Source organism: Furipterus horrens, unplaced genomic scaffold (genome assembly GCF_987537825.1).
Source record: "Furipterus horrens unplaced genomic scaffold, mFurHor1.1.pri manual_scaffold_5, whole genome shotgun sequence".
In the NCBI taxonomy this organism is placed as follows: Eukaryota; Metazoa; Chordata; class Mammalia; order Chiroptera; family Furipteridae; genus Furipterus; species Furipterus horrens.
Genome location: NW_028327175.1, coordinates 63,945,451 through 63,962,550, shown reverse-complemented (window position 1 = coordinate 63,962,550; position 17,100 = coordinate 63,945,451). Strand labels below are relative to the sequence as shown.

The window sequence follows — 17,100 nt, the reverse complement described above, 5'->3', positions numbered from 1 at the left end:
AAGCATATCTTTAGTCACACTAGGATTTAATTTTCTCTCTAGATTATGACATAATATATTTAAAACAAGGGATCAATCTCTTGATGTTTATCATGTGCCAGGGGTTCCTGACTAATGACTTTATATTAAACAGTTTATTGGACTTTCTATCTGTAAATTTAATAGCTTAAAAAGAAACTTTGCTTTTCAATTTTTTTTTTCATTATTAGACGGTCTGTGTTAATGCTGTCCTGGAGAAAGTAAAGAAAATTTTCCAAGAAGAAGAATCCATAAGGCAAAACAGAGAGGAGAGCAAAAATCTTAGAAAAGCCTTTTCTGAGCCTGTGCTTTCTGAGTCTGTGTTTCCTGAAGGTGAAATCAAAGCAAAATCTTACAGGTCGTTACCGGAGAAACCATACAATATTTCAAATATTCCTGCTAATAAGTTGAGTAATAAGATCCAAGTTTTACATTCTGTATTTGACCAATCAACTGAAATAAATGAGTGAGGAAATGTAAACATAAAAATATCACTGAACAGTTTAAGAGTTATCTAATAACATTTCATCTGACAAAACTAGGAAACTAGTTTTCATATATTGACTGTTAAGCTGCTTTTTAAAAGGGTGGGGAAGAACTAATAAAATGCCATATTCAAGTATTTATATGGTAGCGAAAATAAAATGAATATATGTATCACTATCTGATATTTTTTAATGAACAAAAAAATGTACTCTTTGGTGGGTAGACTTTATGCTGTGGTTTATAATATAGGTGAACTTATAATACATTTATGTTTTTATTAAAGACTTGTTTCAAGTATCTTTCTATTTTTCTGAAAGGGGAAAACCCTCCCTATAAAAATGCTACATGTCTTTCTTAGAGATATTTTTCAAAAGATACTTGTTTTCTATCACAATCTGCATAGTTTGAGTCTGCCTATTATCAGTTTTTGTATAATTTATCTCTAAAGAATGTAGGACTTGCAATTCATAGATGTCATAAATTTATAAAATAGGAAATTATTTTGCAAATCTGATGAGATTTCTGTATAGGAGGACAGGATAGGACACTTTTCATTTCCGGATTTAGAGTAACAGATCTAAAACCAGAAATCAAGTCCATATTACTCCCTGTTGCCACTGGATTGCAGGAGAAAATGTTTCTATAATTGGCCTTGCAAACTAGAGCCATGGTTTTGCCTGCAGGAGTTTCTTTTACAATTCTGCATTTATAATTCTGGCCACGTGTTAAGACCTGACTGGTCATCAGAGGACTAGCACCTAATATAATAGGCTGGGATGTGCCCATTCCAGAGAGGGCACATTTCCTATACCTGGTAAGTAGCTGCTGCTTATTATTAGTGTTTATACAAAGCCCAAACTTGGCTCTTTATTAGTCTGAGAAATGAGCAGCAAGTGTTGTATTACCTCATGCTGCCCATATTCCAACAGAAAAGGAAATTTAGTAATATGTAGAAAAGGGCTCAGTAAGCAGAGCCTTAATGATACTTTATTCACTTATTATTTTTATAATAACCAAGGAAAAGAGTCCAGGTTGGAGACTTCATTCAATCCTATGCCACTAAGAACATTACTGTGCTTTGAGACTAGGTTCCAAACTTGACTGTTTTTCTCACTCTGAGCTCATATTCCTCTTATCCTGGGTCTTTCTGGTTTCATTTATTCTTATATTCTATGTGCTGCCAAGTTTTAGATGCCCAGCACACAGGGTATTATAGTACAGTGTGGGCACCAGGCAACCAGAACAGCGCTGGCCGAAAGTAACTGGCATGGCAAAGCAGGGTGAACCACTTAACATCAACACAGCAGAAAGGACTCTGAGGAACAATACTCTTTACCTCTTCTTTCTATAACATTTACATAAAACACTTAGTTGTACATACACGCACAAAGTTCTCTAAAAATGTTTTTAAAACCTTTATTTGAAAATTTCTTATAGGCATTCAAAGTACTTTGGCTCACCGAATAGGAAACTTGACATCTCCCATGGCTGGGCAGTAGCTGTGTGTCTTCCTACTTTGAGATTATTTGTCTTGATCAGAGAGAAACTGAAACAAGGATTATTTGGTTTTGATGTCTAGCACATTGATAAGTTTCTAATTTTTAAATTCAGCATGTAAATGTAACCCAGTTCTGGAGGCAATTTTTAAGTGCAAAAAGTCTTATATACAGGTGTGGGCAAATGTAGATTTACAGTTGTTCACATGGAAAATAATACGATAATTAATAAATAATACAAGAATAAACTCTGCGTTTCATGTACTCACAAGTGTAAACCCACATTTTCCCACCTTTGTATTTGGAAAGACTGAAGTTAAGATCTAAGTATTTCAATGTATTTAAATTTTACTTTATAAAGTAATAATCAAGTAGGAGAGGTGGGGAATGCATGGAGGTATCAATAAAGCAAGAATGGAAGAAGGCTGAAATTGTTGAACTTGGGTGATGGGAGTTTATTATACTATTCTGTTTACTTTGTATATACTAAACTTTTCCATGATAAAATCTGCAACATCAAATAAGGATTGTCACACACACCCCAATTTTCTTAGATCTTATTTTATACCTCTTCTTCATTTTAATTACTTCAGATTACTTTCATCCTTCTTGCAATGCACATTACAACCTTCAGGTTCCAGTCAATCCAGAGGATTGGATGAAATCTATTCTGTAGATCCTGATGATAATCCTTACATTATACTCAGTACATGTTCTTTGGAGCCTCTCAGGTTTATATGAGTTTTCAAGATAAGTAATGCACCTATGTTGAAAAAAATCATCTTTGGTATTGAAGCAAGGTTATTTTCAAAGCATACCCATTTCTCATTGCCATATAATTTTATCAGGAAGAACTCTTAATTACTTTGAAGTTTCCAGTGGCATAAAAATCGGAGTCACACTTGAAAGGATCATTAGAAAGAGTCACATAAATATTTCCATTGTCTACTGTCACTGTATGAATCCTTTGCTTTATTCCTTTGGAACACCACTTGGGTTTTGCTGATGGATCTTTAGGGTTTATAGATTGATATAGTCCTTCTCCTGTTGCCAGAGTAATTTTATATTTATGCCAGGGGCAAACTATACACGGTCGTCCATCAAAATCCTGGGGAAGGAAATGATTGATTTAAAATCTGACATTTCCAATGTTCACAATAAAACTCAGACTCAGAACAGAATATATTGCAGAAGAACCAGGTTAAAGAACAAGCCAGCTTTTCTTTTTCACTCCCATTTAAAAATTATTCAGCATAAGCAGAATGTAATCTTAGCAGTCATCAACTCCCTTTTGCTGCTGATGAGAAACCCAGTGTGTTAGAGCTGGATCAGAGGATGACTAGCTCAAGCAACTATACCGTGTTACTGCAGCTGTGCTGTTATCTATTAAATGGGAATGTCATTTCCTTGACAGAAACAAGACAATGGTTCAGGTGCTTCTAAAGGAATTTTCACTAGCTGCTCTAAGAATGATAAGCTTCAAATATCAAAAGAGGTTACTAAAGGCATGAATGCATATATTAACTGAAGAGCGATTTATGATCCAAAGCAATCAATTCTCAACTTTTTAACTGTATTAAAGCAGTGCTTCTCAAATTTTAAAGATCACCATAATCACTAACATCTTATTTAAATGCAGACCTTGTTTAAATTCAGTAGGCCTAGGGTGGGTACAAGATTCTGCATTTCCAATAAGCTCCCAGTGACACCAGTATTTCTGGTCTATGGACTACACTTTGAGTAGCAAGGTCTTATAGCTCTCGTGGTCTGAAACTGAGGGAAACTACATTTATCATCACCAGGTGCTTACATTTTTTTACAGTAGAAGTACTGGAGTACTGATATTGTATCTCCAGAAAACTGTTAGCAGACATTCACATTTTCATAATTCATAAATTAATGTTCATAACTTAAATACACAAGTCCTTTAACATGAGGGCAAGCGGGGAACTAGGTAGTTATGAAGTGTAACACTAAGTTTAAGGTTGTACTTTGTACAAGTCAGAGAGAAAGATGTATCAGTTTCATGAGAGAAAAAGTAGGGGAGAAGGGGGTGTAATCAGTTTCATTAAGTAGAAAAACAAGAAATAAGGTTGCTAATTTGGGAATGCAAGGAAGCAAGACAGTTTTCTCATGCCTCTGTCAGGCCTTCAAAGTGTGGTTTCTTTCTCAAAATTTAGAAATTTATATTTTTATTACATTGTGAAAGTACTATATACTCTGAAAAATTCAAACTGTGGAAGTGTATAAAGTGAAACATGAATGTTATTTTTTTATTTAAAAAATGGGATCGCATTAGAACTATTATTCTATGACTTACTTTTTTCTCTCAAAAGTATATTATTGACATCCTTCCGTACCAACACATATAGATCTGCCTCGTTAATGTAATGGTTGCACAGTATTTCATGGCATGATTATTCATAATTTAAACTGTTTCCTATTGCTAAAACATGTTGCTATCAATTTTATTACAATAAGTAATGCTACAGTGACCTTCTCCTACAGATATAATTAAATATTTGTGCAGTTATATCTGTAGGGTAGATACCTTAGGATATAATTGCTAGATCAGAGACATGCATATTTCTCACATTTATCTGTGAAATGGTTTTCTTTACATTGTAGAGCTGTAAATTCCTAGAATATTCAAAATTATACTAGAAGCATTATAATATAGTTCAAACACAAATATAAATTATTTTTGAATATAGAATGAAATGAGAATATAAATAGGAAACACCTGAGTTTTTTGAGAATAGATTAAATTTTACATACCTCTATGTCTCCCAAATGTAAAGGTCCGCCTGAGTCTGAAAAGGAATTGAATGTTATATTTAGTCACTGAAAAAAAATTAAATTTTGATAATTTTGTGGTTAGTAAACAAATACAAGATTTACTAATGGGATATAAAATCTTACGGTAACAGCGAATATCCATAGCATGATATTCTCCTTTGTGGTAGAATATGACCACTTCTCTATCATGTACAACAGCTGTCATTCTTTCAGATTTTTTAATGTCATCTTCTTTGCCAACATAGACAGAAGAATATTCCTTCATTTCAGGATCTTGCTCAGAACCATCAAGATCCATGCTAGCTGAACCAAAAAGAAAGAAAGAAAAAGAAAATTGCAAGTGGTCTTCGCTAGTTTGGCTCTAACTTAGCTCAGAGATAATAAACAATATCATATGAGAAACCTGATTTCTCTGAGACTGATAGAAGCATTTTTGTAGCTATATTAAATGAAATTTCTAAATATTGGATTATAGTTAGTCATTATTTTAAGTTAGAGACTGTTAAAGCTTGCCAAAATTATGAAGAACTCCTCACTTTGAGACTGGACTTAGATTAGATTCATTTTAATGTCTACGGTGCACATTTCAGAATTCCTAAGACACAGACTAATGTTTTACTATCCTTTTATTCCCCATCAAACTCATTGCTAAACAACATTTGGTTATTACCCCGTTGAAGGTAGTTCTCTGATAGTCTGAATACTATCGGAACTCTAAGAGATTGAGATTGCTCACTTAGTTTTATTTTTTATTTTTTAAGTTAGTATCCACTTTGGGTGTACACCTCAGCCATTAGACAATCATGTAATTTACATAGTGTTCCACTCAATATTTCCAGTACCACAGTGGCACCATACATAGTTATCACAATATTATCAACAACGTTTCCAATTTGCTTACTTTCCCATGACTATTTTGTAGCTACCAATTTGTACTTCTTAATCCCTCCACCCTTTCACCTAGCCCCCACAACCCCCTCACATCTGGAAACCATCAATTTGTTCTCTGTATCTATGAGTCTGTTTCTGTTTTGTTCATTTATTTTGTTTTTTGATTCTACATATAAGTGAAATCATATGGTATTTGTCTTTCTATGACTGACTTATTTCACTGAGCATAATACCCTCTAGGTCCATCCATGCTGTTGCAAATGGTAAGATTTCTTTCTTTTTTATAGCTAAGTAATATTCCATTGTATATATGAGCCACAGCTTTTTTTAATCCACTAATCTATTGATGGGCACTCAGGTTGCTTCCACTGCTTGGCTATTGCAAATAATGGTGCAATAAACATAGGGGTGCATATAGTCTTTCAAATTAATGTTTTGGGTTTCTCCAGATAAATTCCTGGAAGTGGAATCATTGGGTTGGCTCACTTGGTTTTGCCTGGCAGCGACAGCCAGCTCTTACAGATCAACTAGACAGCTATTCTAACAAAAGGGGATAGGTGTGAATGGACACCTTGCACTTTCTTAAATTAGAAATTATCATTACTGTCCTCTTTCTCATTTGGACACTCAAAGAGTTAATCTATAACAGTATAATGTACAAACTCATATTTCTAAACAGATGTAGAGAATTTTCAGGTATCCTAAATATAATTTTTCTCAATACATATATCCAGCCTACTTCTTTAAAAACAACCCTTTTGGTTTTTCGGCCAAGATGGAGGCATAGACCAACATGCTCTGTCTCCCTCTACACTAAGAAGGACTACAACTACCGCAAAATAAAAAATAAGAAGTTCCAGAAAATAAAGCTACACGAAAGTCCAACGTATGAAGTCATAAACTCGTCAGGACAAGTAGTTCGAACCTGCAGCTGAGAAAGATCGAATTGTGCTGGAGGCGGCAGTCGCAGCAGCAAACAGTGGGACCCGGTAAGCAGACACCCTTATTTGGGGGAGGAGGGAAGCGCCTAGGAGCCGGCCCCGGCCCCGGCTGCAGACCAGATCCATCGGCTCACAATTCCAATGCCAGGGAAGGCAGACCCCATTGGGAGGCGGCTCCTTGTTCCTCAGCAGAGAGTAACAGCAGGAATCCATCTTGGACCCTCGCCTGCACGCAAAGCACCACAACAGTGTGGTGAGAAAGGTCGCCAGGTTGTGATGAGCACATGGGGCTCCACCCAATATAGCGTAGGAGGTGTGACAGCGCCCCGCCCAAGAAGGAAAGATAAACTAAACGGTCAGAATGGCAGAATTAATGATTGAAATACCAATCACACAGCTAATGAAAAAACAAATAAAAGCCTTGACCGATGAACAAATAGCGAATCTTTCTGAGGCTTAGTTCAGAGCTATAGTCATAAGGCAGCTTACAGACCTAACAGCGGGGCTGAAACAAGACAGGGAAGGAACGAAGGCTAGTCCTGCTGAAATGAACAAAAACACACGCGAAACTAGTGGTGAGGGAAAGAAAACCAGGGATCAAATCAACAAATCGGAACATAGGGAAGGAACAAACAGTCAACTAGTGCAGAAAGAAGAAACGAGAAGTGAGGAAAATGAGGAGAGGCTCAGAAACTTATCGGACAGCTATAAGCGGGCCAACATCTGAGTCACAGGGCTGCCAGAAGGTGAAGAAGAAGAACTAGAAATTGAAAAATTATGTGAAAAAATAATGAAGCAGAACTTCCCTAACTTGGGGAAGGAAATAGACTTACAGGTCCAGGAAGCACAAAGAGTTCCAAATAAACTGGACCCAGGGAGAACCACTCCAAGACACATTATAATCAAAATGTCAAAAATTAAGTATAAAGAGAGAATCTTAAAAGCAGCAAGAGAGAAGAAGAGAATTACATACAAAGGGGTCCCAATAAGACTATCAGCTGATTTCTCAAAAGAAACTCTGCAGGCAAGAAGGGACTGGCAAGAAAAATTCAAAGTAATGAAAATCAAAAACCTACAACCACGATTACTCTATCCAGCGAAGCTGTCATTCAGAATAGAGGGGCAGAGAAAGTGCTTCCAGGACAAAGTAAAACTGAAGGAGTTCATCACATCCAAACCACTGTTATATGAAATGTTAAAGGGACTTGTTTAGGAAAAGGAAGATCAAAACTACGAACATTAAAATGAAAACTGTATCACAACAACCAACAGCAGAAGCTAGGGAATTGAAACAAAGGCAAACCAAGTAGGCAATGAGAGGGGAAAAAGTATTATAGGTACATAGGACATATTGGGGGGAGGTCAGTGGGGAGGGTGAAGGGGGAAAAGGGAGGGAGATGATGCAGGAATTAAGAGGCATAGTAGGAGGGAGTGGAGTCGACAGGAAGATGTTGAGAAGAACTATATGCACAACCAATGGGCATGGACTAAGGGGGGGACAACTGGAGGGAGGGGGGAGCAGGGGGAAAGAAACTGGGACAACTGTAACAGCATAATCAATAAAAAAAAGCAACCCTTTCAAAGAGACTTTCTGTATACTTTAAGAACATAGTCTTCAAGCCTTCTGTTGGATTCTCTAAATATTTATTTAATCCTGCATGGCTGACTAGAATTTTGAAAATGTTAATAGGAAAAGAGCATTGGCTCATTTAGCTGTTTTAAAAAATTGAGGTATAACTGACATACATTAGTTTAACGTGTACATCATAATGATTTGATATTTGTATTACTGTGAAATGATCACTGCAATAGGTCTAGATAACATCCATCAATATACATAGTTACAGAGTTATTTTCTTGTGATGAGAACTATAAGATTTACTCTGTTAGCAACTTTCAAATAAGAGGGTGGCTCATTTAAAAAAATTAGTTCATAACAAAAATTATTAAAAAGTAAAATCTCTATGTGAATGTTTGAAACAAGCTGTAGAAAGAGGAATTTATAGACCACTATTTTAAGAAGGTTAGTTCTGAGCCATAAGGAAGATATTGAATAGATATTAGATAATACATAAGCCTGAGCTCCAAAACTAAAGTGTAGGATGAGGGGTGTGTGTGTGTTGGGAAGAAGCAGGAGTTTTGACTTTATAGAGGAAAGCATTACACAAATCAAGTTTAGGAAGTTACAGAGATGTCAATTTGTACTTTGAAGTTAGCACTGTTAACCTTTGCTCTAACTAACCTAGTTACAGTAGTCCCTCTCTATATATTGTGGTTCACTTATCGTAGCCTTACTGTATCGCAGGATTTTAAAAAATATTATATTTATTTATCGCGGATTTTTCGCTATATTGTGGGATTTTGTGGTACTGTATATGTATGTTGTTAAAGTTATGTAGGTTTTAGAGTGTAGAATAAATGTAAGGTTCCTACTTCGTGGGGGCGGGGTCTAGAACGTAATACCTGTGATAAGTGAAGGAATACTGTATTTTTTTAAAGGATGGGAAAAACACATATGCTATTTTTGAAAATTATTTCACAATAATAAATGCAAAACTGTAGTGTTTTTTTTTTTTAAAGGTCATTATTTTCTTGATTGCCATGGCTAACAGGAGGCGCATGCTGTATCTCTAAGCAGTCTGAAAGCTACCCAAAAGTACACAAATTGTGTGGCGGTAGTAAGTACCTCCACAGTGATGGACATGCAGCCCTTTATCACATTTTGTGACAGAACAGACAGAAGGGCAATAGTGATAAGAAAAACGGGAAGAGAAAGATGAACTGAAAGAAGAAGAAATAGGTTGAACCAAAAGAAATAAATACGGAATTTGCAACACATTTAACCGACAAAGGATTAAGATTCACAGTATATGAACGAACACCTATCAACCAGAAAGAAAATTCCAAATAATCATAGAAAATGGGCAAAAGACATGAACAAATATCTCACAAAAAAGGAAATCTTAAGGGCCACTAATCACATGTGAAGATGCTCCACCTCATTAGTAGAAAATGTAAAAGAAACGTAAATCTAAATCACATATGGGATACCATCTTCTATCCAACAGACTGGCAAAAATTATACCAAGTATTGGCGAGGATATGAAGCAACTGATAGTGGTGACATCAATTAGTGCAACCCACAGTTTGACATTACCTACCAATGTTGAACATATTCATGACCTAATAATCCCACTTTTGGTATATTACAGAGAAACATTCACAGGTACACCAGGAAATATGCACAAGATAGGTTATAATAGCAAGTTAGACAGGAAACAACTCAAAATCAATCAACTGAAATGGACAATTTTTATATTCATTCAATGGAATGTAGCAGTAGTGTGGCTATATTTAGTAGTACTAATTTCAAAAACGTAACTTTAAATGAAAAATTTTTTTAAAGATTTCAGAGTATGCTTCCATTTTTATCAAGTGCAAAAACAGGCAAAACCAAACTACATAGATATATGTATATAGAGTAAAATTTATAAAGAAAAACAAGGGTATAGTTACACAAAATTTCTTAAATGTCTCAAGGTATTACACATTTAGTATTATATATGATTATTTTTCAATATGTAAGTTTTATCCTACCTTATAATTATGATCCAAATGATCCACGATCCAAGAAAAAGGGAATAAAATGGCACCTTCTATCCTCAGAGAATGTGCCTGTGCATTCAGCTCATTTCAAAACTTGGCATTAGAGGAGGAAATAAATGAACAGTTCTCTAACTTTTCTTTTTCTAGGCAGAAACTCGAAAAGAAATACTAGTATCAAGCAACAAAATACGTGAAATATGGATTAGCATCAAAAATTAAATAAGATTTCTCCAACTCCCAAATAAGTGAGAACCAAATACAATCCTCCTTCAAGTTTCAGTCTCTTAGGACATGCAGTCTGCAGGGTTTGCCCTCAACCAAGGAAAACTTTGCAGGAGCTGATAAGAAATGAGCAGAGAAAGCTGGGGCTACTGATAAAGGTTTCAGAGAATTATGATTATAGTCTTTCATTTTGCTTAGGAAAGCATTATCTCATCCTTCCAATAGTTGTCTCCTCTATGATCATAAGTAGTTTTATTTATTTATGATATCAGATGACTAAAATTAACACCCATATTATTCTTAATTAAATATTGTGAATATCAAAGTTGGTCCATTCAGAGAACAAGAGTCAACGTGTTCACCTTAATTACTGTTACTTTGATGCACTATTCATATGCTCCCACACATTTCCTCTATTTTGAATCAACTTTAAAATAGTAGAATCTTAACTGAATAAAAAGAAAGTGAAAAATTAAACAGCTTATCCAGTTTGTGGGCTAGATGAAGAAAACTTCATTCTGAAAAACTTAGCCATCTTGTTCCACAGTTCACTTTTCAAGAAATATTTTTTGAGGGGTTAGTGCCTAAAATTAGGTTTCTAAAGGTGTTAGCACACATAAAATTACAAATTAGCTAAATGGATTGATCCTCATTCTCTAATAGATACCTTTCCAGAACAGAGAATCTATTCAGGTTGAATTGAAAAACAAAAACAAACAAACAAAAAAAACTAAACTAAGTTTCCATAAGACACTGAGACAGACATGAAATTAAAGGACCTTGTTAACTCTTCATGAGTATTAAGTACTTTTACTAAGCCTGGGACTTAGTCTACATATTTTCAGAATGCATAGCTCCAGGGTGTCTCCCTTGCTTTTAGCGTCAGAGAAGAGAAATGCTATAGATAGTAGCTTTGTACCATCTCTTTGGATGGCAGAATAGTAGGTAAAACTCGCTATCTTTCAGTGAATGCCAATGCTTGGACTCTTTGCATATAGGAGTTCATTAATCCACACAAAACCCCCAGGCAGTATTACATCTATTTTCCGGATGAGGAAACTAAGGGTAAAGGGCCCCTTTTAACAAAAATGTACCCAAACTCACAAAGTAGCAGTTAAGATTCAAACCCAGGTCTTACGAGTCTAAATTAGTGAACACTGAAATATAAATCTTAATATTTCATCTAAGTAGTATCCACGGATTCATAAAAACACATGGCCTGCACGTAAACTATTTTACAGGTACAAAACCTTTTTAGCAAAGTATTCTTTCTCTCTCATGCGCGCTCTCTCTCCCTCTCTCCCTCGCTGTGTCACCATATATATATCACCAGAGATGACTGTCCTGATTTTTTTTAAGTTTTGGAACACTATTGTGCAGGAGTTGTGTCCACAAATGTTTGAAACAAGAGTATTTTCCCCAGTAAGTTAATAAAGCCATGTAGCTGTTCTGGAATCTGCTACTATTGTTTGTGGTATTAAGAGATGAGATCATCATGTGAACTCACCTGGGTTGGAATCCTGCCTCTGCGTGATTTCAGACAAGTGTCTTTATGTCACTGTGCTGCCGTAAGGAAGGCCGGCCACATACGGCTCTGGTGAGGAATTCATAGTCCACTCTAGACAAGTTAGAGCACGGCCTCACGGTGGGAAACGCGCCTGTCGCGGTAGCTGTCATCACTAAGGCCCTTCCAGCTCTGACAGTTTGTGGGCACAGGACCTCAGGCTGTTGGACGTTTCAGTAAAGCTGGCACGCCGTTGCTAGATGGAGCGGTGCCCAGTAACCAGAGCCGGCCCGAGCGGGGCTGTCCGGACGTGCACTGCTGTGCCTGCACACTGCCGATGAAGACACGAGGAAGGCCTGGCCGCAGAGACAGGCCCTGCAGCAGTTTTCCTGCTTCGGAGCGCACAAAGGCTGGGAGAGCTTGCTTCCGCCCCGCCTGCTCCACTGAGGCGCAGGTTCAGGGTGCGGCGCAGACTAAGGGGAACAAAGTCGGTGGGCTGCGCTGTGACTCGGCGGAAGCCCGTCCTGGGGGTAAACGGTTAACCCACGTGGGACCGAGGCCTGGTGGGGGGGTGGGGCACTGCTCAGAAAACCCAGGGGTAAAGGCCACAGGACAGCAGCCTCGCCCGCTCTAGATAGCCGCTGCCGCAGCCACCGTCGCCGGAAGTCCAAGCCCAGGCCCCCTGTCTTGCCGGAAGCAGCAGCCCTCCAGAGCCCCGCCCGCACCCAGCTGCTCAACCCCCCAGCGAGAGGCCAATTTACCTTCAAGTCCCTAGCTCCTAGCTCCGCCAAGCGGAGAGTGACTCGGTGCGGACCCGGCAAGATGCTACCGAGGGACCCAGGGCTAGGCCACCTCGCTGAGCCTTCTCGAGGCGGGGCGAAGCCGCCCACGTGACTGCGGAGCGCCAGTCCCTGGGGACCCATTGACGGTGACCATAGGCCAACCACGCTCTGACAGGACCTCTAAACCGACAGTCTTATTAATCTTGTATTTGACAAACGTAGGTGGTATCCATTTTTTTTGATGTCTGTTGATCTTACCACATTTATTTGAATTTTAAATGCACCCAGCGATCTCACTTCTAGGAATTTACCTTATAAAAATATTTGGAAACGTTAGTCGCAATGCATGTAATTGATATATGAAGATTGTTTTATTGCAAGGAAGAATGAGGATAGCTACAATGATCATCAGCAGGGGAATGATTACATGAAATACAGTAGACATGTTAATTACTTGTAGCCATAGAATACTATGTGTAGTGTGCCCTCTTCAGTGTAAAAAAAAATGTTTCTCTAGATACAGATATGTAGGCATGTATTGCATACATAAGTTTTTCCTTAAAAAACAAACAAAAGCAAAAAAACCTTAGCGGTTGCTTGAGGGAGTGATGAAAGATTTTAACTTTCATATTTTGAACTTTGCAACTTTCTTAGTTCTCTTTATACTTCTCTGATATTTTTATAAACCTCATACTTGTGTTCAACACTGGAAGCTATATATATAAAGTTTCCTTGATGATCTTCTAACGCAGTGGCTCTTAACTCTGGTTATCCCTTATAGTCACCTGGGGGTATTAAAAAATCCTGAGGCCCAGACCAATGAAGTAAAAATCTTAAAGGAGGAGAGGGATAAATACATTTTTTCCAGTTTTCCAAGTGATTGAAGTGTGATCTCAAGGTTGAAAACCATAATCTACATTTAATATCCTGGCATGCTTATCCCAGATTCTTGAGTTGCCCATTGGGCCTAGGGCTGCTGAAACCCAGAGACCTTGCTATGTAAATGACATTTTTTTTCTATGAGCCAAGACATATAGAAGATTGAGAAGCCCAGAATAATGGATTTTCCTGCAATGCCATTTTCTTTTGTTCTCTATTCTGTTTAGTATAGTTTTAGGGTGATAATCATAATTTCTTTTTGACTATTTGTTTCACTGATCCAAGCACAAACTAACCATCTAGTTTTGATGAATCACTTTACCAAAGTGATAATAAAATACATTTGGATTTATTATAATTTACATTATCTGTTAGTAATCCCAAATTATTTTATTGGCACATGGAGTATGTTAACAGTAGTCCTCACTTGGTGTTATTGAAGGACTAAACAAGGTTTGCTTCTAGTGAAAAGGTTTTTTCTTTTTTTTTTTTTTTTTTTTTGCTTTGGCATAAACCGGGCATTAAAATAAGGCACGTCTTAGATCTACTGACCTTAAATCTGATATTGAATAAAATGAAAACCTCAGTAGGTATGCATGCATATGAGTTCTGTCCAGAAGGTATCAGCCATGTAATATGAAAAATAGAGACATTTATTGAAGAAGATACAAGATACAAGAAATGTTGTACATAGGACAATGACCCCTCAGTCCCTTTCAAAGTATGCACCTTGGGACCTCACACAGTTCTCCCAGTTGCCATCAGCTGCCTTGTCATATTTTCCTGAATCTCATCCACAGTTTGAAATCCCTTCCCTTTCAAAGGTAATTTTAGTTTTGGGAAAAGCCAGAAGTTGCAGGGTGCCAAGTCTGGCCTGAAGAGGAGCTGAGTCACCTGGTTGATTTCATGTTTCACCAAAAATCTCTGCTTGAGACAAGATACATAAACAGGCACATTGTCACGATGAAGCTGCCAATCACTAGTTGCCCATATCTGTGGCCTTCTGAATCATCTGAATAGTTTCTGTGGAGGAATGTTCAAGCTTAATGCAAACTTTGACGCAGATTCATTGCTCTACTGGCTTAGCTATTTTGAATGCAACAGCCACACAGTACACATGCTCACGCAACAGCGTCTACAGCCCCCACTGACTAGTACAGTGAAGGCACCATCGTTCGTACATGTGCATTACAGTCGACTCACCTTGGCTGCCAGGTTACACTGATGTCATGGAAACTCTTCTCCTTATATTAACCATGGCTGTACTTTTTCCAGACAGACCTTGTATATACATACACAAGAATGAGAGAGAAATGAAACTTTTTTTTGTATCTCCACCTAAATTACTAATGTGGTTAGTCATATAAAAGTAAAAAATGCTTGGAAAGCTATGGTGGAGGCTGAATAAAAAACCTTTCTCCACTTCTGAGATGCAGGTATATAAATGTGCACACACACAACCCACGCAGCATAGGCATGCACATGAGCTAAAAGCAGGGAACCAGAAAGTCCATTTGAAAGTTATTATAGTTCAGAATAAAATTCATAATTCCTACTGTCATTTTACTTTTCTCCCTCCATTCCCTTTTTTTCATTAGAACGGTTGCAGCCAGTGTAGGCACAGCTCCCACAAAGTTGGACCTGAGGCCATTTAGAGGCACTTTCCTCCTTTCATCGTTTTCTTTCCTACTAGTGACACCTAGTGGTAGCCCCTGGCATGAGTTTTGTTACCTACCACCGGAAATGGCTTTTCTTCTGTGATATCGCCCCTCAAAATCTTTGTCTATCGTTTCACATGCCCCTTCTCACCTTTGTGAGCCCTGTTTCTCTGCTCTGAGCATCAGGCTGTTTCTACACAGGCTGGTCCCAGACCAAGTTTTTCTCTCATATTGGTTCAAAAACTGCCTTCAATCCTAAACCAAAGCCTATCTTTATCTTGTGAGCTAATGAAAACATCTGTGTGTTTTCATCTGCTAGTTTCATTACAGGGAGGTTTGAAGAGTATCTACCAATCTGGATTTCATATTCTTTCAAACCAGAAAAGGGTGATAACGTTGGCTTTATTAAGCCATTGGGATTCGGATCATGAGAAAATGAGGGTGATTTTAAATATCATCTGTCTGCTTATGACTCCTAAATGGAAGTCTCCACAGTATTCATACCTGGCTGATATTCCCACCTGGATATTGTGGCAGAAGCAGTGGTGCTCACTAAACATCCCATTGACTACCCCACACTTCCCAGCCCCACTTACAGTTGGTTGAGACCTGGTGACTAGCTTTAGCCAATAGACTGTGAGTGAAAATGCAGCCTGTCACTTCTGGACTGAAGCATAGCAGAGTTGATATGAGACCTCTCCGGTCATGTCTTTTTCTGTCACAACAATTGATATTCTAGGTGGTAGAGACTCCACCAGCCTGGGTCCTTGAGTAACTACGTGGAACCGAGACCACGCTTCCCGAGCTCACCAACTTCCACCAAACTAAAAGATACGTAACTTAAGTGAAAAATAAACTTATTCTGTTAAATCACTGAAATTTTAAAGTTGTTTATGATTGCAACATTCCATATTTAACCTGCTATCTTATACATAGCATCTCCAATTTTATGTGTTCAGAATTGAAGTAATTTTCTCTCATACACCTATACTTCCTTGGTCCCCACCATCTCCATAAGTGACAACACTGTCCAGCTACATGCTTAAGGTAGAAACCTGGATGGCATCTCCCTTCTTCTCACTCCTCCTGTGCAGAAAAGAGTTAACATAGCTGACCTGAGACTGTTATCCTTAAAATGCTCCGCGTGCAAGGTTGGCCCTAGGCTGGCATCTGGGAACTTGGCTGGTAAACAGTTCCCTACACTGACGTGACTTTCCCTAAATAATAAAACTGACTAAACAGTGTGTACAAACAATATGATGGCTTTATATTGACCACACCTACTTTCCTTCTGGTAGTCTGGAACTTGGGTGCATGCTGGGCAGACGTGCCAATGTGACCAGGCATCAGTAAAATTTTTTCTTTCTCTCCTTCCTTTCTTCCTTCCTTTCCACTCAAGGACATGCTTTTTGATTTTTAGAGAGAGGGGAAGACAGGGGAGAAACCACAACCTAGGCATGTGCCGTGACTGGGAATCAAACCTGCGACCTTTCGGTTTATAGGACAATGCCTAACCAACAGAGCCAGACTGGCCAGAGCTGTTTCTGAATTTTTATTGTTGGAGGACGAGTGTGACTGCTGCCCCTACCCCCAAGAGGAAGAGAGGATAAGGAAGCTTTCACATGGATTCTTCCATACTCCACCTGTGTCATTTTTCCTTATGATCCAGCGGTGTAACTTTCCAACATTCCTGTAATAATCTCAGCATAAGACGAACTATATAATGAGTCCTACAAGTCCTTCTAGTAAATTTCCAGACATGACATGGTTTTGGGAACCTCCCTGATATCCCTCCACATCTAATCCAGCACTAAGTCC

At 38.0% G+C, this 17,100-nt stretch overlaps 2 protein-coding genes across 6 annotated transcripts in view; one reads left to right on the top strand and one right to left on the bottom strand.

Annotated features, from left to right (window-relative positions):
• SPATA9 (spermatogenesis associated 9) overlaps nucleotides 1–750 on the top strand; it is a 46,137-nt gene extending 45,387 nt beyond the window's left edge. The window contains exon 5 of the mRNA XM_090276508.1: nucleotides 210–750. Within this exon, the coding sequence (XP_090132634.1) occupies nucleotides 210–488 (279 nt within the window). The 3' untranslated portion in view covers nucleotides 489–750. The remainder of the gene's footprint in view (nucleotides 1–209) is intronic.
• A 1,156-nt stretch (nucleotides 751–1,906) lies between these two features.
• On the bottom strand, nucleotides 1,907–12,862 carry RFESD (Rieske Fe-S domain containing). Of its 5 annotated transcripts, XM_090276506.1 has the most exons (5): nucleotides 11,967–12,529; nucleotides 10,229–10,330; nucleotides 4,923–5,098; nucleotides 4,779–4,813; nucleotides 1,907–3,108 (listed from the first exon to the last, which is right to left on the bottom strand). In XM_090276506.1, exons 3-5 carry the CDS (start codon nucleotides 5,095–5,097, stop codon nucleotides 2,845–2,847), a joined length of 474 nt encoding a protein of 157 aa, XP_090132632.1. In that variant the 5' UTR covers nucleotide 5,098; nucleotides 10,229–10,330; nucleotides 11,967–12,529; the 3' UTR covers nucleotides 1,907–2,844. The 5 variants fall into 5 exon arrangements, with proteins under 5 accessions (XP_090132632.1, XP_090132633.1, XP_090132630.1 ...); XM_090276507.1 differs by lacking the exons at nucleotides 10,229–10,330; nucleotides 11,967–12,529 and adding an exon at nucleotides 12,725–12,862; XM_090276504.1 differs by lacking the exon at nucleotides 10,229–10,330.
• Between the last annotated feature and the right edge of the window lie 4,238 nt (nucleotides 12,863–17,100).

Coding starts and splice junctions, on each gene's coding strand:
- RFESD (XM_090276507.1), bottom strand. CDS start 5,097: ATGGATCTTGATGGTTCTGAGCAAGATCCTGAAATGAAGGAATATTCT. Junction 4,814..4,922: donor TATGGATATTCGCTGTTACC/GTAAGATTTTAT, acceptor ATTCCTTTTCAG/ACTCAGGCGGACCTTTACAT. Junction 3,109..4,778: donor TACATTTGGGAGACATAGAG/GTATGTAAAATT, acceptor TTCCTTCCCCAG/GATTTTGATGGACGACCGTG.